The 24,261-nt window shown below is 44.3% G+C and overlaps 2 protein-coding genes across 11 annotated transcripts in view; one reads left to right on the top strand and one right to left on the bottom strand.

Moving 5' to 3' along the window:
- The window catches only part of PASD1 (PAS domain containing repressor 1), a 113,142-nt gene extending 102,953 nt beyond the window's left edge, over positions 1 to 10,189 (top strand). For 4 of the 7 annotated variants that reach the window (XM_055817808.1, XM_055817807.1, XM_055817813.1 and 1 more), the window contains 7 exons: positions 210 to 296; positions 1,208 to 1,366; positions 1,903 to 2,106; positions 2,969 to 3,171; positions 3,962 to 4,054; positions 4,520 to 4,727; positions 5,956 to 10,189. In XM_055817808.1, the coding sequence (XP_055673783.1) occupies positions 210 to 296; positions 1,208 to 1,366; positions 1,903 to 2,106; positions 2,969 to 3,171; positions 3,962 to 4,054; positions 4,520 to 4,727; positions 5,956 to 6,126 (1,125 nt within the window). In that variant the 3' untranslated portion in view covers positions 6,127 to 10,189. The remainder of the gene's footprint in view (positions 1 to 209; positions 297 to 1,207; positions 1,367 to 1,902; positions 2,107 to 2,968; positions 3,172 to 3,961; positions 4,055 to 4,519; positions 4,728 to 5,955) is intronic. The other 3 variants (XM_055817809.1, XM_055817812.1, XM_055817810.1) reach the window with 3 other exon arrangements.
- TBC1D8B (TBC1 domain family member 8B) overlaps positions 9,917 to 24,261 on the bottom strand; it is a 41,943-nt gene continuing 27,598 nt past the window's right edge. Inside the window, exons 13-21 of one of the 4 annotated variants that reach the window (XM_055817805.1) lie at positions 23,113 to 23,242; positions 19,750 to 19,848; positions 18,504 to 18,572; positions 18,051 to 18,291; positions 17,108 to 17,173; positions 16,746 to 16,829; positions 15,820 to 15,876; positions 15,384 to 15,484; positions 9,917 to 15,052 (exon numbers count right to left, since the gene is read on the bottom strand). In XM_055817805.1, the coding sequence (XP_055673780.1) occupies positions 14,642 to 15,052; positions 15,384 to 15,484; positions 15,820 to 15,876; positions 16,746 to 16,829; positions 17,108 to 17,173; positions 18,051 to 18,291; positions 18,504 to 18,572; positions 19,750 to 19,848; positions 23,113 to 23,242 (1,258 nt within the window). In that variant the 3' untranslated portion in view covers positions 9,917 to 14,641. Of the gene's footprint in view, positions 15,053 to 15,383; positions 15,485 to 15,819; positions 15,877 to 16,745; positions 16,830 to 17,107; positions 17,174 to 18,050; positions 18,292 to 18,503; positions 18,573 to 19,749; positions 19,849 to 23,096; positions 23,243 to 24,261 lie in introns of those variants that run through there. The other 3 variants (XM_055817806.1, XR_008749637.1, XR_008749638.1) reach the window with 3 other exon arrangements.

The following is a 24,261-nucleotide window of genomic DNA, read 5'->3' as shown; positions in this document are numbered from 1 at the left end:
CTTTATCCAAAAATGAACGCTGACACCGAGGATTTGCAATTAGCAGGGGGCACACAGGAGCTCAGATTCTCCCTTCAGACACATCCTCACATCTCCACGTGGAGTTGTCTGGTTCCCTGCATTGTTCGTCACCAGCAGGAGCTGGTATCACGCCAGCTCTGCACTAGAGGTGCTATGGACCTACAGTAAGGCAAAGTTTTCATTTCTAGGCCATAGCAACTCCTCAAGCCCCTGGTGAACACCTTCCTCAGCACCCCGTGGCTCAGCCGGCAGTCCCCTCTCAGCACGCCGTGATGGTACGTGATTTATTTTTGTTAAACACGCTGGTACGGCCAGTCAGCTGGGGCAGGCTCGGTGGCTCCGGTCCACAGCTCTTACCTGCTGGCTGGTCCCAGCGCGGGGACAAGGTGTCAGTGCCCTTTCTCTTGCTGTTACTGAGATTTACCTGCAACCAAGTTATTGCAGCCACTTCAGCGAGGAGATGGAGCAGGTAGGACACCCGTGAAAATAGCTTAGAAGAAGGTTTACGTTTGTCAAAACCGTCAGGGGCTGCTGAGGGCTCATCTCTGAATTTCTAGCGACAAACTGCAGCTGAAGAATTTTTTTGCCCTGATGGAGGAAGGGTTGAGTTGGGCCAGAAAAAGATAAAAAGAACCACAATAAAAATGTGGGAGTCATAAACCATATGAAGCCCATCCTCGCAGAGCTTTGAGGTCAGTGTAGTGAACATTGGGACTGCAATCTAGGGATTGAAGGGAGCCAGCGCAGGTGTGAAGGATGGATCCCAGAGTGGGTTTACAAGCTAAGCTGGGCCTGCAATTTGGCAAATATAATTAGCAGCACAACTGAAAAGCCCAGCCTGGAGGTGTGGCCACGGTTTGCATGCGGTGTCTGCCACAAAACGCCAGTGGTCCCGAATTAGCAGGGTGCCACACTGAAGGGACAGGGCAGTCCTGTGCACGGACGCTGCGTCTGCAGAGATGGAACAGACCGAGACCTGGAGGGAGGCACCGAACATGAATTGCTTGTGCTACTGCTCTGGAAGTACAGTGGTACTCTGGTTAAATATGCCATTGCTGCTTTTTGTCAGCATCGTATTTTCTATGGCAAAAGCTGAAAAGCAGTCATTTTTCTGAAGCCAGCATCTCAGTGAATGTAAGTATCAGGACTGGTCCAACCCCGTGATCTTGTTCTCTGTTCTCCACAGCCAGTGTACCATTTCCCTACTCAGCTGGGGATGATGCATCAGCTGAAAGAGCAGCTGGAGGAGAGGACTCGCATACTGCAAGCTGACATCAAGACGCAGCAGGAGGAGCTCCATGTCATCAAGGAGCAGCTCCAGCTAGTGCAGGACTCCAACCTGCAGGTATCCGCTGCCCCCAGGGAACCCACAAACCATTTGCTTTTCCTTTGAGCATGCAGATAGGCGACAAAAATTGTCAGTGGCAAAAAAAATGAGCTCTGGATAAATTGGTAGTTTGGTCTCAGGTGTGGGAGTAGTGAGTCCCAAGAGGTGAGTGGCATCAGCATCTGCTTAATATTGAATCAGGAATTTTCATTATTTAGAAAAAAACAATCCCAAGGTAATCCAGATTTCCCCCCTGCACAAAAAGCTTGGTGGTTCAATGGGTGGTTAGTGCCGCTGGATCCCCAGTGCCATTCCTGCAAAATGCAACAGGCGTGATGGAGCTGGAACAGTTGTGGCTCTGAATAAATGTTTGGGTGCAAGCTAACGTTTGTTTTTCTACAAGTCATGGTTCATTTTGCCCCAGGATTTAGAGATGTTGCTGCTGTAGCATTCTGTATGTTGATAGAGACAGCCTGGGAGCTAAAGACAGTACCTCTCAGGCAGTACAGCCACCTTACAAGCTGCGACAACTCTTGTGTCTCTTTTAATAAAAGATGCTGATGCAGCAGCCGATCCCCATCGTCTTCAACAACGTGCAGCACCCGAGCCCCCGGAGGCCGCCACCACCTGGGACACCCAGGCAGACCACAGCCAAGAAGTCGCAGCAGCAAGGCCCGGTGGGGACCAAGCACTACTGCGGCACCCGCCTGCAGTCACCGCACCAGTTCCTCAGGGACCCCTGCAGCACGGCTGCCCAGGTCACCGTCTGCTTTGTTGTCTTCATTGTCCCCTTTCCCGGCTCTTAAATACTTGTCTGCCATGTCCCCCCTCCCCGTGGTCCTGCACATCTCCTCGGTGCTGGTTTTACTCCGTAGCTGGCATTATGAAATTAGTGTCAAGAGTCAGTTGCAAATGATGTCATTCAACTGCAAAAAATAAAAGCCAGGTAGCCTAAAGCATTAAGCCTTGGCACCGCTGGAGCCGTCCTGGTGTCTGGAGGGCACCTGAGTGGGAGGTTTGGGCTCTCATTTGGTTCTGTTTGCGACTGCAATAGGATGCTTATTCGTAGCAAGTGAGACTTGTGACTTGGTAACGTGGGGAAGCAGGCATAATTTGAAAAGATTAATTTTCTTCTCACTTGGAAGTCTTGGAAGGCAGCTTTGAAAAACAGGTTTGTCATCACTAGACCTAAATGAGCTCTATAGATGGTCACATCTCCCTGGGAAAGAATCAAAGACAAAGAAAAAATCAAAAAAGACTGAAACTACTGCTTTAAAGGACAGATGAGGGGATGCTTTCCTTGGGGACTTTGGATTTGGACTCCTCCTCCCCTCTTAATCTGGTCTCTTCTCCCGCAAGGCTTGCATGCCCTTACCCTTGTACTCTGCTTTTTCACGAGACCATCTGCTCCTACCACTGGGCATCCCAGCACTGCCGTGCAGGGGCAATAAATGCCGAGGGGTTGGTTGTCCTGAACAGATACACTGTTCCTACTGCTGTGTTCAGGGAGAACATCTTACTGCTCCTTCTCCTTTTCCCATCTGTATACTGGAAAGCAGTCATTTTAGCTTTCTGTTAGGGAGGTTTAAACACTTACATGGGTCTGTGTCTTCATTTCAGGTGCAGCAGCAGCAGCAGCACCTAATGAGAGGAAACCAAGCCCAGCAAACCTGTCTGCCGGGGCAGACGAGCATTTCGGTGCCCCTCTACAACAACCCCATGGTGTTTTCACAAGCGCATCCCATTGCAGTGGCTGCACAGACGTCAACTGAGGGCAGCGAGCGGCAGCCGCCATCTGACTACAGCCAGGACAGGAGCCTCAGGTACCGACACAGCCCTGCTGGGACCCTCCTGATGCTGGTGACAGAAAATAGCAGTGCCTGGGCAGCGGGGAGAGCTCGGGCTCAGGGGGGTGGTTTCTGGGTGCCACAGCAGGGGCATGGGGATGTCCCACCCTGCAGAGAGCTCGGTTAGTGGTGAGCCCAGTGTGCGTGCAAGCAGGGTGCTGCGTGCGCTGTGCCATACCCTCAGGGGCCTGAAATCCTTTTCTCTCTGTATTTCCACAAATTGTCCATGTAGCTCAGTAACCTTTGGACATCTGCTGCTGTCAGAGGGAGGGAACAGGAAAAACTAGCAGGGACAGCCTTTCCCAAAGCTGTGTCTGCTTGCTCTGATGCTCCAGAGTGTCTTTTCTCCAGCCAGGACAGGTGCCATGGCAAAGCCATTTTGCTTTTACGCAGTGCTGGAAACACTGTGTAAAACACACACAACTGTCCCAAACTATTCAACCACCTTTCAGGGTGGTATCTGCAGGCACTGCCTACAGGATCCAGCTGTTTCAAAATATCGTGTAGGGAAACAGGATAAAAACCCTAGAGGTCTCTCCATCTATAAAACATATTTCTTACATGAAAGACTTAACAACTTTCAGCTCGTCTCTGTGAGTGCATTAGACAAGGTGATAATAAGCATCCTATCTCATTAGCCTTTTTTCAAGGTGACGGTTTGCATGGTTTCAGGGAATATTGTCAGGGATTTGTTTTCTAGAGACTGGCAGTCAGGAGAATGAATCTTTCCCTTCCCTGACCATCCTCTGTTGTAATTCCACTGCAGGATGCTGTTGGATCAGTCTATCCAAGCCATGATGCCTGCCACCAACAGCAGCGGCCAGCCCGTGCAGAGCAGTGCCGGCAGGCAGCAAGGAAAGTGAGTCTTTGCTGGCTCTTGTTTTCATGCAGTGTTTTAGCAGGGCGCTTTATGGCACTGAAAACTACTTTGAAAAACTTGTGTGTTATCATGCAAACACACACAGTCTCAGTCTTAAAAGAAACAAAAGCTCAGCTGGTTAGGAGAAAAAGTAATGAGAATATATTTTAATTACAAAGAACTTTATGGTAACTAAAATGCTTTGGGAAAATATTTTTTTAACCATTTTCTGGCTTTTGCAAAGCCTAAAATGCCTAATTGGTCATGCAGGAGATGTACAGCTTTAAAACCCTTAATTTTCTGCAGTTCTAGTCCATGCTCGATGGGGAGGGGGAGATCTGGGGCCAGCTTTTGCCAGGTTCTGCGTAGTTTGACAAACCTTGGGCCAGTCTGGTTCCTGCAGGACCCTCTCCGGTGGGGGGTCTGGGTTTGGGTTCTCATGCTTTATTTTCCTCCTAATGGCAGATTCGTTGCAGAGCAGCAGATCTTACCTCCCCCAATACAGATGCAACCGGTTACCTGTAGCACCGTCCGACCTTCAGCCCCATCACCCGTTTTCTCCCCGTCTCTGATGATCCCACACACCAGCTTCACATCCCACCAGGCAAACACACCGGTTCATCTCCACCAGTGGCCACAGCAACAGGTTCAGCAGCACCGTCTCTACCTTCAGGTAATGGAACTGCAAAGGGTTTATGAGGGTGCACAGGGGTGGCTTTGGGGCTGGGCTGGTTTCTTTGAAGAAATGGGGCTCACCCGGCTCATCAAACCTGGTCAGTGTACTTGCACGTCTTCCATCCCCGTTGTGTCAGCACGTACCCAAAGTGCTCAGTCTTTCCAGGCTGGTGCTGCACCCCAATCAAGGCCATGTCTCCCAAGAAACTCAGTTATCAGTGTCCCAAAGAAATATCCAATTGTTACACAGCTGGTCATCCAGAGGAGCTCTGGTGGGAAGGTTGCTGTCGGTGTGATCCATGGGAAGGGAGAAGCTCTTTTGAAAACATCCTCCCTGCTGTTATGCCTGAGCATAGCAAGGGGTTTTATCAGCTGCTGTCACTGCTTGCTTTTAATAAATAGCTGTTTCACACCACCACTCTCGGGGAGAGGTGATTTTGGTTTTTCAAAGCACGACTTCATCGGTGCATGCCAAACCAGTGAGGCTGCCAAGGAGCGAGTTGTTGAAACTAATGATTAGTAACATGCTCTGCAAGACTTGCCTGGTTGGCAGAGGTGAGTTACAGTCCTCCAGGCAAAGATGGTAGAAAAGAAAGCAGGAGGAGTAGGTACAGCTGAAAGCAGCCATGCAGCAGGACTGGATTTAGAGTGAGAAACGAATCGTCGTTGTCCACAAGCTGCTTGTTATCCCTGCTTCGGGCACGTGTGCTCACAGGCTGCGCGGAGGTCCTGAGGACTAGCAATATGGACAGCAGAGTGATGGATTGCTCCAGGACAACAGAAAACCAGGCTTTTGGTGCTACAATGCCTTTAGTGGGAGTAAACCAGCAAGTCCAGGTCTTTGGGGTACCGGGCACAGGTGGTACATGGACAAGGTCACTTTACAGCCTCTTCATTGCTTGGCTGAAGAGCCTCCCCATGGAAGGTGGACGGTGCATGTCCTGCAGGTTCTGCCTCACATCCAAGTAGCTTTTGGAGGTCTTAATTCCTGCTGGGCTCCCTGTGGGGCTGGTAGGATGGATGGGTCCTGCTTCCCCTCTGTACTGCCCAGGCACTGTTGGTTGTGCTGATAGCACCAGCATCCCAAACTGCTTGTCCACAGCTCGTACCCTCGATGGGTAGATGTTACCTTCAGGATGTGGCACGAGCCTCAGGACCCTGCAGCAAGAGAGGGAGCGGGTGGGCAACAGGGCAGCTCTGACCTCTGGATTCGTGTCTCCCAACAGATGCAAGGTCCTGAGCTGGTGCCTGGGGGTCCGACGCAGCGCATTTTCCAGCCCCCCCACACACCGCAGCAGAACCCCCTGAGCTACTTCCTCCACCCGCAGCAGCAGAGCCGCCACGCACAGGGCCAGGCCTGCAACCTGCCGGACATGCCCGAGATGCAGCTGCCCTGAGCGCCAGGGCCGGGAGCAGGGACCACCGTGGCTGCAGCCGCCCGGCGCCCGGGCACAGGCACAGGGGAGGACGCCGCCATCGGAGCATGGCACGGGTGAGGTCAGGCCCTGCAGGGAAGATGGTGGCTGGAGGGACAGTCCCCATGGGGGACGGGCGGCTCCGGGGGCACCTCATCGGTTGGGATTTCCATGCAGCTGGTCCGTGATGCTGCTGCGGCAGCCGTAGGTGCCCAGCGCTGCGGTACAATGGGAAGGCGATGGCTTTCTGGCTGCAGGGAGGTTAGTTACCAGGTCGCCACGAAAGTTGCTTTGCAAAGGAGAAAAACCTTTTCCATTCAGGACTTCAATGCTGAAAGTCACTGTGAATTGAAGCCCAGCATTTGGAGCACATACACAGACTGTACCGGTCCGCAGGATGCCGTTGGGTTACCATGTACATAACTCGTTTTGCTGTAGTAGGTCCATTGTGGAGTATTTTTTTTCCTTTTTTCTATACCTCAGTCCCGCAATTTTTTTGTTTTCCAGGAGATTGGATAATGCTGCTAATTTACATAACACCACTTTTGCCTGAATTTCTTACTGTTGTTATACCAGCTTACATCACAGCTAGTAAGATATTTGTCATGTTTTATTTTGGTTAACAAGTGCAGCTAAATTTATATGGTTTTTACTCCCTGTAGCCAAATATTTTTTGGGTTACAGACAAAGAATCTTTACTTGTTCTTTTTTTTTGGTTGTTTTGTTTCAAGTGATGTAGTTGTATACATTTCTATACATGAAAACAAACAAATAAGCATAGAACAGCTTGATGGCAAACTTTGTGGTTTTGCTAGGTAATGTTTCAATTTGATGAACCTGAAACAGATGATCACAAGGACACAAGCCCGTAGAGTCAGCAATAAATTGTATTTTTGTAAATTGTCACTTTTTAACTGTAAGTTTATATTTATGAATTGAAAAAAGTTTATTCCTCAGTGGGTGTATAGTTACGTGTCCCTACTGTTATTGTCTTTCCAAAGGAAAAATGAAAATGTATGTTTTTGAGGCGTTAATAGCTGAGTACTAACTCTGGGTGCTGTTAGAGCCCGAATGTAGGAGAAGGGTCAGGCCATTACTGTAAGCTTTGCAAGAAAATGGTTAAGACCAGGTGCGTCTAGCTGCAAAGCTCCGTCTGGCAGTCAGAGCAAGGGTTAGGGACGGGTTAGTTCATAACCTCTGTCGAATCAAGCAAAGCATGGTGGGTTTCTTTTGCCTTTTTTTTATTTGGCATTTGTTTGCTTTTTTTCTTGTGCAAGCCACTTGCTTGGCTCTTTGCACCACTGCAGCAGCTGGACGCCGGTGCTTGCTGATAGGATGAGCATCCCCAAGCAGCCCTGTGTTTCAAGAAAAGGGGGGAAGTGGGAGAGTTAGCATGAAAAGAAAAAATAGGAATAGCTAATGGTGCATATATCTATAGCTAGAGCTACCCAGTATCTACAGCTAGCTTGCTTTCCCCCATCAGGCACACACCTTTCCTGCGCTGCAGCACTGGGAGGATTTTGTTAACTTTGGGGCCAGGCATGAGCACTTGGGCTCAGTAGCAGGGGGAGCAGAAAACCAGACTGTTTCAGCCTGACTGAAGCATGTTGGGGCAGCCCGAGTTTCCCGGAGAGCTGGGGAATGAAACCGGGAGCACAACAGAGCTGCCCCGTCTGGGTTTCGGCTGCAGCCTTCCTACCTGGCAGGGCACAGCGTGCCTCACCACCTGCCCCCCCCACCTGCCCCCCCCGGTACAAGGGGGCTGCTTCCCACCTGCCAGGTTTTTCCTGGGGAAGGGGATGGGGTTTTGATGTGCCCCGTTGCCGTGGGGCTGGTGGGAGGACAGGCTCCTGGAGCAGGAACGCTGCGAGCCGTCCCTGGCTGGGACCCAGCACATGCAGTCCCTGGGCAATGGGGGGGTGAGCAGCTGCTCTTGGGCACAGCCTGACCTGCCCCCCACCCCCCACCCCCCTTTTTCAACCCCCTACGAGTAACTGTGGCTACAGCAGAGCCATGGGCCGGGGCCACCTCGCTGCTGGTAGGGGGACGTGGGGCACCTGCCGCTGCCGTGCGATCTGGAGCTGAAATAACAGCCTCAGCCCTCGGCCCTTAGAGCCCGTGTCCTGGGGAGAGCAGGGGGTCGATCCTGCCCCACCTGGTTTGTGCTGCAGCATCACGTGCGGGGCCACAGCATGGAGCCTTTGAGGTAGGAAAAAATTGTTTTATTTTATTTTTTTTAAAGCACTATTACTTTTAGGGCCTCCCCTTCCCCATCCCATCCCAGTAGGGCTGCTCAAGAGGTTGGGACCGGAGGCGTTGCTCTTTTGGGGTTTTTTGGGGGGGAGCGGGGGTTCCCCTTGGCTTGGCACGTAATGTCAGGTGGGGAGGCAAAGGCACACTTTTACGTTCAGTCTCCACGGCTGTACGCAGTTCACGGCCCAGTGTGGCTGGCAGGAGGGAAAGGCCATGCATTTCCCTGCCTTGAACCCCACATCACCCCCGATGCACCGTGGCTGTTCCGCAGTGTCCCGTCGGCATCCGTGAGCCCGGACATGGCCGGTGTCCACCAAATGTGTCTCAGAGGTCAGTTGATCATGTTGGTGGTCAGGGGCTGGGGGGGGGTGGGGCGTCTTTTTTTTTTAACAGGGCTTGGTAGGGAGGTAGCCAGGGCAGAGTAGTTTTCTGGCGTTGCTGTGACTTTGAAAGCAAATCCAAGAGAAGGGGGTTGGGAAGGGGGCTGGGGGGAGGTGTGGGGGGGAGCGCGTGTGTCAGATGGGGCTGTGCCATGGGCCCGGCCCTTCTGCTGGCAGCACTGGGGTGCACGGACAGGGAGGGCTGGGGGCTGTGGGGGGGTGGCAGCATCACCCCTGCTCACAGCCGCTCGGCGGGGAGCACAGGAGGTTTGCAAGGATGTTTACATGTTAGATTGGCCTTGCTAAAACAAGAGACCTAAAATGCACTTTATCACTTACCCCTCCTCTATTCCCAGTGTCTGCCCCAGCCGCTCGGCAGCTGCTGGTGGGCAGTGGGTGGCTGCATGCCTCACGGGTAGAGCCGTGTTTTCCAGACGTGCTCCGAAGGACAAAATCCCACAGTCCCTTTTTGGGGCTTGCTTGGTCCCTGCTTGGTCCCTCCAGGCTGCGGGGAGGCTGAGTCAGGCCCGTGGGATTTTTGCCTTACGCTGTCACTCACTCTCAAAAAAGTATATGAATAAATAAATCTCTTTATTCAGGTTGATTTGTATTTGTTTACCTCGGTGTTAGCTATGACCTGTGTTTTTGGGACCCATTTGGAATTGAGGGTTGCTGGTGCGTTCGGTTCACACACAGCCGGGTGCTCAGAAGTGTGACTTGTTGGTGACAAGCAGAGGGCAGGAACACGACTGATGGCACCTGCGTCAGGGTTGGGCTCCAGTGTCGGTGTCGACCTATTAGTCTTTCATGTTCTGAGGCTTTCTAGTACACAAGCACCTATATACTAGGTCCCTCTATATATAGGTATACAGATATATGTATTTTTAATATACATATATCATGTATGTACGTGTATATCTATATATAAATATATATATAGGCCACACAATTCCAGACCTCTGAAAACACAGGCAGCTTTAATTAATAAAAGTCTTGCACTTTTAGCATATTTGTACATATAAGCTAAAGCCTGGTGGGTATAATCAGGCTGGTTTGACAAACAGTGAAAAGTTACTGTATATATTGTATATAGTACATGTAAAAAAAAAAAGAAAAAAAAAGAGAAAAAAATCTTAGAATTGAGTATAAATCTTGGTTTATTTTATATGATGTCAAATATAGATACATTTATAAATGTTACTATTCTTAAAAGTATTTTGTAATGGGAAAAAGGAAGTGTCTTATGAAGATGAACAGTAAAGATTTTATTCTTGTCTTGAATCTATGTACCTGCACAGCTCCATTGAATGGGAGCCCATGCATTTTGACAAGCTTTAAACAGATTGTACATAGTATTTAAAAAAAAAAGAAAAGGAAAAAAAGAAATAAAATAATGCTTGTAAGACCTCTTACTCACTATGTGCTGTTGTTATTGCTGGGTGGTATCAGTCCATTTGGATTAGAATCTGCTCCTTGTTCTCCAAGAGGCACAAAAGCAGCAGCCAGACGCTGACTAAACATGGTTTAACATGACCAGTGCTCTTGAAGGAACTTCTGTAACAGTCCCTCATGAGAATAATAGTACCTCAAACACAGAGATATTTTTGTTTTCCTAAAGTGAAACAATTTTTTATTTAACATCCCATTTGTCTTACAGTACTTCTGCATACAATACGTTGTACAAAGGCCAACCTGCCAACACAAACGTGTTGCCTTCTTGGTAAAGTGACAAAGCTATAGCAACAAAGACAAAATAGCCTATTTTTCTGGAAACAAGTTGGAATGTTTCTTTTTGTTTTAGTCCAGATAACAATTGCAATTGCAATCAAGAACCTTGTATGGTACAACTGAATTAGAAACTTCTAATAAAATCAAACACGGCTACTTCCTAGTCACTATGGTAGCAAACTCTTCTAAAAATACATTATCTAGCCATTAGAGTGATGAACAAGTGGCTTGTTTTAGCAATGGATGGAAACACAGAGTGCTTTTTCGGAATCACATTGCAGCGACCATCTCCACATCCCACAAAATGCTGCCGGTTGAATGACAAGCAGTTCTCCCCCGTGGTGGAAAGGGCTCGTGTTTTTATTACTATTAGTTGAGCTATTCCCTCTCCTCATGTGTTTGAGCCCTCAACTCAGCACACAAAGAGGTCAAGCAGCCAGCTTCTCATGGTGGTCAGGGCTGCCACTGTTCACCCAGAGTGTAGGCAGCGGCCTTTGCATTTGACAAAAGGCATTTTATGTGCATAGCAACAATAATAATGGCCGAGCCGCTAGAAAGGACTGTGCAGTGTATGCTAACAGCCACGGGGAAGGCTTCAGGGTAAATAACCACGGCACAGCTGCCAAGTCACACTGGTGACACTGCAATTTTTAAAACAGTATAAACAGTATCACTAGTTTTAGCAATCTATTTCCTACCTACAACTGTCTATTTTGTACTGAATGATGCACATTCATTTCTTTCCTATGACTGAATAAAAAAAAAAAAAAAAAAGACACAAGTAACTTTATGGAAACTTACAGAAAAAAAACCCCAAACACAGAGACATGAAATGACACATCAGTACTCACTGAACCACCCTGCTACATTTGTGAACAAACTGTTCAAAGTTCAAAAACACTTCTAAAAACTTCCACGTTACAATTTGAATGGAAAGTACCCCCCCTGCCCCTTGGGAAACAGCTGAGTAACTCTGGGTTAGACATTCTGCAACTGCCAGATTCCTTACTAGCACGTCTGCTTAATTCCCAGCTACATGCGGCAGCTGATCTGCAACAGGAGCGTGCACACCCACAACCTCCCAATGCAATGCCATGTGAATCTTGCAGCACCAAGAACTGCAGACGGCCCAAAAGCTGTACCACATGGGCATCTCTGTCCCTGCCTGTGCGGGGCTGTAAAGTCAAGGCATCACCCTTTGGGACTGAAGAGAAGACAAGAGCTTCTATTGCTCTCGCTCCCCAATCCCAAGTAAGCCTGTGCGTATCGGCCAGCCTGTCTCCGCAGCAGGAATGGGAAGGCAAGGAGCTAGACACAACTCCAGCGTTACTCTGTCACCAGCAAAGCACAACTGTCCCTCAGTGTTGTGGCAGACTGTGGAAGCAGCCCAGCAAACACCCCTCTGGTTCCCTTTCCTTGGCAGTAGCCGGCATTTGCTACACCCAGACCTCCCCCAAGGACGAGCCCCTGATCCCCAGGCTCCAAAAGGAAGAACCTGCCAGTCAGGCAGTTGCCTGAGTGCTGCCATCCTTCTGGAACCGACCTTGCTCCACCCTCTGTCCTGCTGAGGCTGGATGCCTGGCCACTCTGACTAGTCTTGCTGGATCAACCTGCAGGTGTATTACAGGAATGATTTAATGACATTGCCCTTTCTGGGAAAAAAAACATTTTAAAAAATGGAACAGAAAAAGCCATGCAGTTAATAAAAGTTAGTGTTCCCCTACAGATCCTAACTTCTCCCCTTAAATCTAATTTTTTAAAATATATATACACGCACACAAACATATGCTGGTAATCTCTCTTTATACATAGATATGATAGCTGACAAGAGCTCCTACATACTCGGTAATGGCTCTACAGTCTCTTGGACTGACAATAATAGAAAATATTTTAGAAAGGTGCTCAGTTTTGCATAAGCGAATCAAGAAATGTCACAAGGCTGCTGTATTTTGCAGGTTCCCGCAGTACAGTCTTCTGTATTTAGATCTTAACATCTTGGCTCTAAACCAAAATATGTCGTTGAGTTTTAAGACTTTCATATCTCTGTGCTACCTTGCTTAGCAAATAATTTCAAGAAATAGTCAAAGCTATGAACTAAAAATATCTGTCAAAAACCTACAAAAGCTTTTTCAATGGGCAGCTGCATCTATTTTATGGGGTTCTATTAATTTCAACACTATTTGCAGAAGAATTAGTCATTGAGCAAACCTAATCTGAGTACAACCTAGACTAGAACAACAGTATCATCTGCTTTGTATTTCTAAAACATTAGGAAAACAGTGAGTAAATACGTTTTGTAAGTAACACACTGTTGCCCTACTTTGCCTCAGAAACATATTCATATGAATCGATAAATTAGGTTTTATATTTTACACATAAAAATACAAATCAGTATTATATTCTATCAAGTGTAATTACTTTGTGAAGGCTTCTGAAAAAAAAGCTTCCTCATTTCTCACACATACGATATAGTTTTGGAGTTACTGTTCATTCAATAAAGCTTTATTTTACATTAATACCTGAGAGTATGGGGAAGAACAGAAGAAATAATTCATACATTCATTGCTCCTGATCAAAACTATATTCTTTAAAAGCTGCATGGGAACTTTAACACCAACTGCAATGATGGTATTTCACCAAGGGCTTGTAACACAAGTCAGAATTTTGTTTTATTCTTCATTCATATCAGTATTGCAAGAAAAGCCTCAGTGAATGATACCACTCCCATTCTGCTTCTTTACAAAAAATATGCACAGTATAAAAATAATGCTGCTCTGCAGAGAAAGATTGTCATACAGGCTTTAGAAACAGCCATTTTTAAGCTAACAGACTGTCTCAGTTTGCTTTGTTGTTTTTGTTGTTAAAATACAGGCTTTACCCCTCTTTCTCTAAACCCATTCTAGCACCAGCTACAGAAGGTTCAAGGTCAACATCAGCATTAATGCTGGCAAAGCTTGTCCCCACAGGATCTTTACTATATAATCTTTTTTACCTATTAAAATTCCAGAAGATTTTCTTGTTGCTGTGAATCCTGGCAGATAGAAAATATTACAGCAACAATAATCGAGAGAGCTACAGAGAAGAAAGGTAATTACTAGGTTGAGGTATGGACTCAGGTAGGCAAAGGAGCAACGCCAGTCTGTCCCTAGCAGTTCAATAGGCACCATTCACCTAACTATGAAGCAGTCAAAGATGGTCTGTGCTTCAGCTTCCCAAATGCAAGAAAAACTATACATTTCATCAACATACTCCTAAGAAGCTAATGATGGCTCCTCTTGCAAGATGAATAACAACCACAGTGCGGTCAGACGGGTTTAGCCATTGCTTTCCCGGGATTTCAACAATCTATACTAGCTTTTGCATCCATGTGCAGCCTGGATGACCAAAAAAGCTTCCATCCTTTTCATCTGTATTGCAGGAGGATTGGTATGAAAATGGGAAAAAGAATTCATACACGAGCTGAGCTAGCAAAGCAGAAAAACAGTTGCTTGTTGCAAAACCTGAGAGGTGGGCTCAGAGAATGCAGCCTGCAAACTACTGACAAGGGGCTGGAATTTGCAAAAGTCCAGGACCATCGGCAGCATCAAAGCAGAGAAACTGAGAGCTGGGCAACCTTCTTCTCTAACCTCACACTCTCCTGCCTAACACAGCCTCTATTCTTAGTCTTCACCCTGCTCTGATCCCAGTCCACATGCAGGTTTGGAAATAACTAATTAAACTAACCTGGAAGACAACCTCTAAACTGTGGATACTGCTTTTAAATTAAAATGGCTGGGAGTCATTCCTTTCATCACAGTAATAGAAATGAACCCGGAGAGCACACACTGTAACAGCTGTCATTCAGATAGGTTTGCAATAGGTCACATCCAGTATTTCCAAGCAACGTTGCATATTTTACTAACATGATAAAGAAAGTTTATTATTCAGTCCTTTTTTTGGAGTGAAACTTAGGAACAATGCAGGAAAGTGATTGTGCTTAAAACTAATTTTATTTACATTACGCATGAGTAATCTGATATTTAAAGCTAACTCTTCAAACTCCATTCCCTATGTAAACACCAGGCTCAATTTCCGTAGTAACAACCTTCATTTGTAAGTGCTTTATGTGGTTCACTCAGAGTCAAAGGCAAAGAAAACTACACTCTGGTTCTTGCTTTAAGTTGTAAATTTTTAGCACTCTCTATTTTAACTTTTATATCATGAGGTTTCTCAAAAAATCTCACAAAGGCTGGCTCATTTAATAAGGATGCCAGAATCTGTTCAAAGGCAAAAGACCATTCATGGTTCTCTCTCAAACTCTGTGCTCCACTGCCTCCAGCCTGCTCAGAGCTGCTTTCCTCCTGCCCTTTTCTGGGGATTTCAACAGGCACCTCCATAACAGCAACTGGACTTCTGACTGGTGATGTGGGGCTCTGCAGTCTTCTCCCAACTTCTTCCATTTTCAGCAGGAGGCTGGTAACCACCGCTATAGCCCGATACAACAGTTCCTCCTCAGGATCCCCGTGGAACAGATTGTACAGAGTTTTTGAGAACTGGATGAACTGAGACTACAGAGAGAGATACAGAGGAGACTATTCAGAGAACAGCAACGCAACCGCCCTGTTTCACTGCCCACTGTGATCTCAACCCAGTGCCTGCTGCTGCCAGGCACCTGGTACAGCAACTGCTTTGACGACGACATTGGCGTGAACCAGCCCTGATAAACCAAAGTGTGTCTGCAAGTCCTGCCCTTTGTAAACTTAGAGCAGTATAAAAATCCCCGCAGTCTAACAATTAATGTGAAGGCCTGAAATTTAAGGGATCCTACAAATTAAGTCCTACTAATAGGAGTTAAAGGATAAACAGCACTCAAAAATTGACTTAAGACTCATAGTTTACCTGATTCATTCTTGGCAAATCCTTAATGTTTTCTTCTTTCTTAAGAAGTTCATCTTGCCATTGCTTCAGATATGCCTGAATATCAACCTTCCCCTTCCCTACTTGACCAAAAAAAAAAAAAAAAAAAGTAGTAAACAGACAAGAACTAAGAGCTTCCCATGAGGGATGATGAGCAGAACTGCCATCCTCTATGTCATTCCTTCTCACCAGAGTGGTGGGGCCAAGGACTAAACAGGATCAGAGTTTACATTACCCTCTCACCCGCCAGGACTATACTTATAAAAGCAGATATAATGTTAGTACTACGCTAGAGATGACGTTACCAGAGATGATGTTACTCAGTATACTTTGTCACCACATGCTTTCCACGTACTTTCTTAGCTCTACTCTCCCAAAAGTCAGACAGTTACCAAATGTGTCTCCAGGATTCTTTTACCTTTTTCAGGGCTGCTCCTCAAAGAATCACTTTCAAGACTATCCCCAACAGATGGAACTACAGTTTAGGCAGAGAAAAAGAAGAAAGTTTTTTATTTGAGAAAGGGGAGCCAATGGTTCATTTCCTTTTATCAAAAATTCCTTCCTTAAGGAGCAAGACCCTCAATGACCCCATGTTCTCAACACAGATCAGGCCAAGAAGAAACCACATGGTAAGATTTGTATATTTTCCATAAAAATAGAAGCCACCATGAGGCTGGAAATTACAAAAGAAACTGTCATCAGTTGTATCAAGCAAATAATCATAATGTACATGCCCCGTGTCTTGAGCAGGACCCATGTATTACAGATAAGGTACCTTTTGGATAGATTTAAAACCAAAAAGGATCTGTCTTCCAAAGAAGTAAAATCACACAGCTTTCCAAACAGAATATTTTATCAACTCCATAAACTTACACCCCACAAAAGTTTTTTCACCTTACTTGGTTTAAAATGGAAGCAAAGGATTTTGAAATGCTTGCTTATGTGCCTAAAAATAATAATGAATTTTGATGTTTTATTTCTCGAGGTAGGAAATATCATCCCTTTGTGCCTTGAATAGAAATGTGAAATGGCCATCCCTTCAACAACCACTGCAACAGGATGCCTACAATGCTGAAAAATGCTGACCGAATACACTTGTAATACACAAATACACATGTAAATACCCACAGCCTTTGAATTCAATCATCAGACTAGCTATCCGCAAATTCTGCACTACTTTATGAAAATGTGACTATCTACAGAAGATTTTCACAGAGGACTCATGTTAACAGTGACATGATTACTGGATTTACTAGTTTTCAGAAGAGATTCCCCCATTTTTCACCACGAGAAAACAGATTCCTTCTAATATTCTTCAGGCAAGGCTCACACTCTGAAGCTTACCACTGAGTTGGCTGAAGTGGATCAATTCTTCTTTGGAAAGATCATCACCTTTAGAAGGGCTTAGAGATTCTACCTCAGTAAAAGCTGCAATAAATAAACAAATAAAGTGGGTTTGGGGCTTCCAAGCATTACCAAAGCTGCACTAAAAAGCAAAAGCTTTGCACAGACAAATAGGCCCTATGAAGAGAAATGGTGTTAGAGCAGATTAAGTCCTTCCCAAACAAGACATCACTCTGGAAGAAACAAACATTTGTATTACAGCTGTTGGACTGTACTGTAGCCAGGACCGGTGACAACACAAAGAAAAGTAAAGCTAAGAAGCCAGGAACAGCCCTCCCCAGATGCCACCGCCTCTCGCTTACCTGGAGGGATGTGCAACTTAAAAAGCAGCTTGAGTTTGTCAGTGAAACTTCCATTATACATGGTATCTGTCAGAGGAAAGAGGCAAGACAGTCTGTTCAACTGGACCAAACTTGAAAACACCCTCTTACCCTAAACAAATACAACCCCGGTAGGCTGGAACTGGACATGTGTCCTACCTTACATGGAGTATAATTAGAGATGAAGCTTAAGGAAGGCAGTATCACCTGCAGCTGAGCCTGGGGTTTGCCTACACTGAGGAAAGAACACTAATAATGTCTATGACTTACTAACATGACACCACAGAAGCAAAGAAATACAGCATTAATGTCTTCCCAGCATTTTCACTTAAATTTTTGTGTCCTGAACAATCCCGTGTTGAAAACAACAGGAAAGGAACAGAGCAGTAAGTCAAGAAAACTTTCAGTTCCCCAGAAATATAAGGCATTGGTCATCTTGCACGATCTGTGTATGAGATGGCTTAGTATGAGGAAGCGTTTATCATCGACCAAACAGGCTGGGCAATGAGATCATACCGTTTCGTAATTTGCTGCGTTTTGATGCTAAAGCCATATTTAAATTTCATCTCAAATAGATTATTCTCCAGGGGATTAACGTCTCAGAAAAGTTACTAGTTTGTAAAGCTTCATGTTAGCTATTTAGGTGAATTATAGACGCTTTAAGTTACGGAACTGTGCTCTCATTTTCTTGTCCTCATTTCACCATGGAATAGCTCATACTAAGCTCAAGCTTTCAGCATTTGGCTTCCATTTAAATAGTCTTTGCTATTCATTTCACATGTTAAAAAATAGGCTATTTGACCTTAAGTTAAGAGGCTAGTCTCTTTAGGCTCTTTATATAGTGTCTGGAAGGTGATGCACCCCAGGACTACTCCCAGATGGAGTTCCCTTCTGAATGTGCTACATATAGGTGTTGTTCTCCTACCAAGAACACAGGCAAATTGTTTGAAGTTTATAAGGCAATCGGAGCTCTCATCCATCAGTCTGAATGTCCACAATGCAAGTGAGTCTCTGTTTGCACAGTGTGACCAGGGGCTCAAGAGATGACAGAGAACCCTGAATTGCTGGCAATCAATCCGATACTGCTCAAGATACGGCAGACTGGCATCATGATGTTGTAAGACGGGACTATTTACATTCCAGTAACAGGAAAGAAAGTGTTCCTTCTGCAAAAGAAAGATAAAATGTTAAGATTTTTCTGAAACAACAACTGTCTCTGGGTGAAAGATGCGGAAAGGTAACTATGTAATTTGATTTAAAGCTGACATGTAAAACATATGTTGAATCTAGCTTTTACTTCAATTTGTTAAAACTGTTTCACACCCATAACACAGTCTACCATTAAGATGGATGTATGGTGAGAAAAATGGCACATTACCTTGAATAATTCATAAAGCTCTTCAAGATCACTGGGACTGAATTTTACGTCCTGGGACACAACACGTAGCTGAAACAAAATTAAGAGAAAATTAATTAATGAGTCTTCTTGTTTTGGAATAAGCCTGTAGAATAAAGTTATAGGAGACTTAACCTTTTAATAATAATAAATAGTCACTGTTTGAATATTCCAGGTTTTGGCACGTTACAATTAGGAGTAAGAATACAACTTCTTTTAAAAGCAATCAGAAGATTATAGAGTAAAAGAAATAATTTCTCCCCAAAAACGGGAGCTTAAAGTTAGTCACATTAGTTGCACACATGGAGTCTACACTATGAAACCCAGGAGATAACCCCCAACTATTTAGAAAGATATAGCACATAGTTTCCTTTATAATGGGCAAATGCATGTTCAGCTCACAATAGTGAAGTTGAATCCTCACTTTTTAATTAAAAAAAATAAATTGTTCACAGCTTTTTAAAACAAAGTTAGCTACAAGACCAGGTTCTGTCTTCACAATACATTTTTTTTGTAAAATGAAATACAACAGTTACCACCTTAGCACAACCAACAGCATTTAGTAGTATCAGTTGCTACAAGCTACATTTACTACAGAAAGAAGCACTGGTTGTTAAATAGCCTAGTATTATCATCAGTTACTGGGAAGGAGCCACTGAAGAAAATAGGCAAACAAAAGGAAGTGCTTCGCAACCTCTACCTTCATTCAGAGTCTGAACATAAAGGATGAAATCGACTGCTAAAGAGCTCCCACACCGTGCATGCACCACCAGACACCCACGCACACCACAGACCTTGCTGAATGCAGTACAATAATCTCTTCACTGATTGCCTCCCAGAGTAAAAATGCAGGTGATTAATTGTTTTACTGTAGCACTGTGGACATTTTACAGTGCTCTATGCCTCTAAGAGAAATGCATTAACAATTTAACAGCAGCAGACAGAAATATAGGTCAGCCTGTTCCAATCAATGCAGTGTCAGAGATAAGCCAGCCCTCAGAAGCTGTCTGCGATGGTGTTCCTTCTAACGAGACCAGAAGGTCATGCTGTGATTCACAGCCTGTAAACGTCACAGGGCAAACCTCAGTTAATAGACACCCTGCAGACAAGAGGGATTTCATCGTATAAAATTATGTATTTGGCCCTAGAAAATGTAGCTCTTCTCAGAATTTTCCAAAAGGGAAGAAATTTTATCAGAGAAAGGATTTAGCTCTTCCAAGTCACTCACCACATTGTGTTTGGTCGTAGTTTCCAATGTCTGGATCACGTAAAGCCTGTTCCTGCTGCGCATGCTCTCAACATCCTCATATCGAATATCACCGTATCTCTAAGAAGAAAGGCATCTTTCCATGAAATCAACTGGTGCTAGACACATCAAAGCAGATATTTTTGTCTTTCTTGCATCTAAGTACAATACAGATATGGACACAAAGGAAGATCCCAGAAACTCTGAGCAAAAAAATCATTTATATTAGAAGCACTAACATTCTCCCTAAACAGCGCAACTTTTAAAAAGGGTGATGGAGAAAGAAGGAACTGAAGGAGTTCACAGTGCGGGAAGAGATTTTACTGCATATTGGCTCTATATCCAACTCTGCTATCACATGGTGACTACTACTGCCAGGTAGCAAAGTCTAAGATGTGTATGTCGTCACTCTAGTGAACTTTAGAAATTAGCTGAAGTAATTTCTGAACCATTCTTAGCTATCTGAGCATTAGAGTAGAATAAATACATTTACCTTTAAAGAAAGGTGGGATAGTAGGCAAAAACTAGAAACAAACTCCTAGAGAAATCATGGAACAAATTATTAAACAACTAAAATCTAAATAGAGACAGGTAAGATAAATCAAAACAGGTTGACATTCTTTATCAGGATCATGTCAAATCAATTCCATTTCCTCCTATGAGGAAATTCAGTCTAGTGCGTAGAACTGAAACAGCGGATAGGATACATCTTTACTTCTGTAAGGTTTTTGACACTCTTCAGCAACACATGTAACCAGAAAGACACGGCCTAACCACGACCACCGTGCACTACATGTACAACTGGTTCTAACAGCAAACTTGGAGAACAAAGGAGTTTCAGAAGTTTTTCCCACAGTGTGTTTTGTTCCCATTTTCGGCAATGCACTTTAAACAAGATATAAAAAAACTGCAACACAGTCATGAAGCACAGAAGGTTTGAGGAAAGGTTAGAGGAACTGGTTGTGTTGAATCCAGAAAAAGAAAAGACTGGATTTGAAAGGGTAAATGATGAAGAACAACAACCTAAGGACAACAAGGAATTGCAGAGAAAACTGCAATTGACTATCCTCAATAGCACTTTATGAGCACCCAAGAGGAACTATACTGGAGACGAGGATGTTTTCTGACAAGGGCAGAGAAATCCTACAATGGGCTAAAGTTTTTGCAGATTCTCTTTTGTTGAAGGGTTTTAACAACATTAGACATTTTTCAAGGCGGATCCAGGTGTATGCTGAACAGGGAGCGGAACTGGATGACCTGTGGATTTCTCTTCTAGAACTGTATTTCTATGTTCCTGTGAAGACCTCTACCAGCACACTTCTGACTTTGAACAAAGACGAAGCAGAGAGAAACTGCATCTCTGAATCATAACTCACTCACTGGTCTGGCTTCTAGGCACTGATATTGTGCAATGGCCTCAGTAAGAATATAAATAAGATGTATAATCTAACTCTGAATTAGTGTGATGTGATAAAATGTTACACGTTCTTCCATTCACTAGTTAAATATGGCATCTTCACATCTGATTAGACTGCCAAAGCATAAGTCTTGCATTTGTGCCTGAGTCATAAAGGCATGAAACTGAACATAATTTTAAAATTCAACTCCATTTTTTCACTTAATCTCATCTCAATCTTGTGAACACCTTTGCAAAGCAACAGTACCACAAAGAACATCTCTGTTCACTTATTCATAATTTGTAAATAGATCTATCTGCAGGATGACAACTCTCCATTGCAGCAATCTTTTAATTTCAAAATTCGTTTTATTTCCACAGTGATATGAAAATAAACCCTTCACCGGATCAGAACTGTGTTGAAATCAACTGTCTGGTCAAAACGGGAAGCAGGAAATTGTCTCTCACTTTGTATCAGCAGTTCCCAAACAAGGGGTTGTGACACTGACCAGCATCAAAGACACTCAGTTTCAAATGAAGATAAAAATTTGCAACCAAAAAAGGGGCTATGAGATAGAAATGGGGATTAGAAGTGGGAGATTCAGATTCAAGGATCTGCCCAAATCAATGTTCAAAAGCTGTACCAAATCAGAGGCTATTGCTTTGGTCTAGCCACCTGTCAGCAAAGGCAGGGGAGTTTCTTTTGCTTTGTCTTCCAGCAATGATTCCACCCCTGTGAAAACTTCAGCTTCTATTTCAGAATGCATATAGAGCACTTCATTATTTACCATCCCTGTCCTTTACCCTACAAGTATTCACCCTCACTATGAGATCTCACCATGACAAGAAAGACCCATAATAATTTGCAACTCTTCTTACAAGAATCTTAAGTCTTTTATGAACACGATTCTTCAGTAACATTCTTCTGAAACAATACTGACAGCAGAAGCATGGACTTTTTATAAGAGTAGCCCAATGCTGTAAAGATACTTCAAGAGAACTTGAATTTCTGATTCTTGTCTTTGTCAACCCCACTAAAGGCAAAGTACCCTCTTCTCAGTAAAAATAAAAAGAGACAGTTCCTAGAATTATACAAATTACAGTTAGTTAATCTTTTCCAAGTAAAGACCAGGACATTTTTCCAAAACAGATTTATTGTGGATCTTTCACTAGAATCATATGAGTAAGAATCAGAAAAGAAAAAAAAAAAAGTATCATATAGATAAAAGAAACCAGTTGAGAGCAAAATCAAGATGTGAACAAATCTCTTCTCTCAGCTTGCCTTTCACTTCAGGTCTGCTGAGCAGAAACTTGCCTATAAGTGGGTTAATACTACTCATGCCTCATGATAATCTGGGGACAAAAGGAGAAGGAGAAGCTAGACTTACTCTCTCCCCAATGCCGAGCTGCAAGGCTAGACACTACAGAAATCAAACTTGCAAACTGAAAGAAAGTGCTAGAAGATCACCACTGGTCTTCCTTACTGAACACATCTCTCAACAGTTATTTAACCCATACAACAAACTACTCAAGGGTACACTTTCCTGCACTGGTTGTTATGGCAAATGTTACCACTGTCTGCAGCGTGCAGTAATCCGTCTCGTATTAGTAAATGCAAGAGCTGTTTCTGCTGTACGTTGTCATTTCGTTGACATACCAATAAAGTGAATGAGGGATGGCCACACGTGACCTGTGATGAACCCAGGGAACTCCACTCAGGACAGCCTAGCAAGCACATTCCAGGCAGTTAAAGAAACAAAACAACGAACAAGCCTACCCCATAACCTATAAGTTTTCAGTGTGACTCAACAACCTACAGAACCCCATTTCTACCAACCTACACAGGTTTTCTACTCTAGTTTGTACAACACAGCAGCACTATTTTTAAGGTAGCCCATGCAATGTGAACACTGCATGGGATGCGAAAACATACCCACAAGAACACGTACTTCATTTGACTCTCGGATCAAATCAGTAATGTCCACTTTTGGATGGTCACTCTTTGTATTGCTGAGGTTGGAGCCCTGCTGCACAGCTGGAGGCAAAGGGCTGTCTTTGTTAGTGACACTGTCAAAAAATCTGCACAAAGCAAACACACAAGAAATCAGCAGGAACCAGTTTATCACAACAAAACAGTAACATCAGCATCTACTGAAGAAAAAGTGCACAGAGAACGGGAAACAGCAAAGAATATTAGCATGAGTAGCACAAAAATGCTGTAATAGCAACAAAGGCATACAAACATGGGAACTGCCTACCCAGAGAAGGCTGTAGAGCTTCTAACCTTTGGAGATTTTAAGACCCAGCTAGAAAATAACATGGCTGGTGTGATCTAGTGCTAGCAGTAATCCTCTTTTGAGTGGGAAATTAGAGGCTTGCCAAAGTCCCTTCCACTCAGCATTCCCCTTGTTCTCTAATCCATCTAGCAAGGTTGTACTGCATAACTGGGAGAAAGGAAGAGTGGCTTGTCCTGAACTGTGACCAAGGCAATCGTAATTCCCCAGGATGCATTAGCCACGACACGTCTGATCTGGACCTATTCATCATACCTACACAGCCCGCCAAAACAGATTCATTACAGAGGCTGGCCATTTCGTTTGCCAACATTAAGGAACACATATGTACGGACCGATAGCTTCCTTTTTCTTGAGGAGAGGCAAACTACTGTAATCATTTTTTAAATATACTGGCATGCTGAAGGCTGGATTAACTGCGCAACAGCAGTGTTACAGCCAGACAAAATGTTGAAAGCAGGAGTTCAAAAGAAGTTCATAATCATCAAAATCCTGGATGTCAAGTGGAAACAGCAGCCTGTTTGGTTCAAGTGAAAGTGTAAATTTCACCATACTTCTAGATTTTAAATTTTAATACACTGAAACTGGGTGAATGTGCTTACTGTTAGGGTTTTTTTTAAGTTTTAAATATTTAAATGAGTACAGCTAGGTTTTATAGTAAATACCAGGCTGCATGGTCTCTTATAGTAAAAATTACATTTTCCTCATTAATTCTGTAGCTCCTACCCTATTCAAACATGCAACATTTAAAAGCCTCACTAAAAGGAAATTCTTATTATCAGTTCTTAGCAGTCATAACTTGGT

The sequence above is a fragment of the Falco peregrinus genome, chromosome 13 (genome assembly GCF_023634155.1).
Source record: "Falco peregrinus isolate bFalPer1 chromosome 13, bFalPer1.pri, whole genome shotgun sequence".
NCBI lineage: Eukaryota > Metazoa > Chordata > Aves > Falconiformes > Falconidae > Falco > Falco peregrinus.
This window is presented reverse-complemented; position numbering and strand designations above follow the sequence as displayed.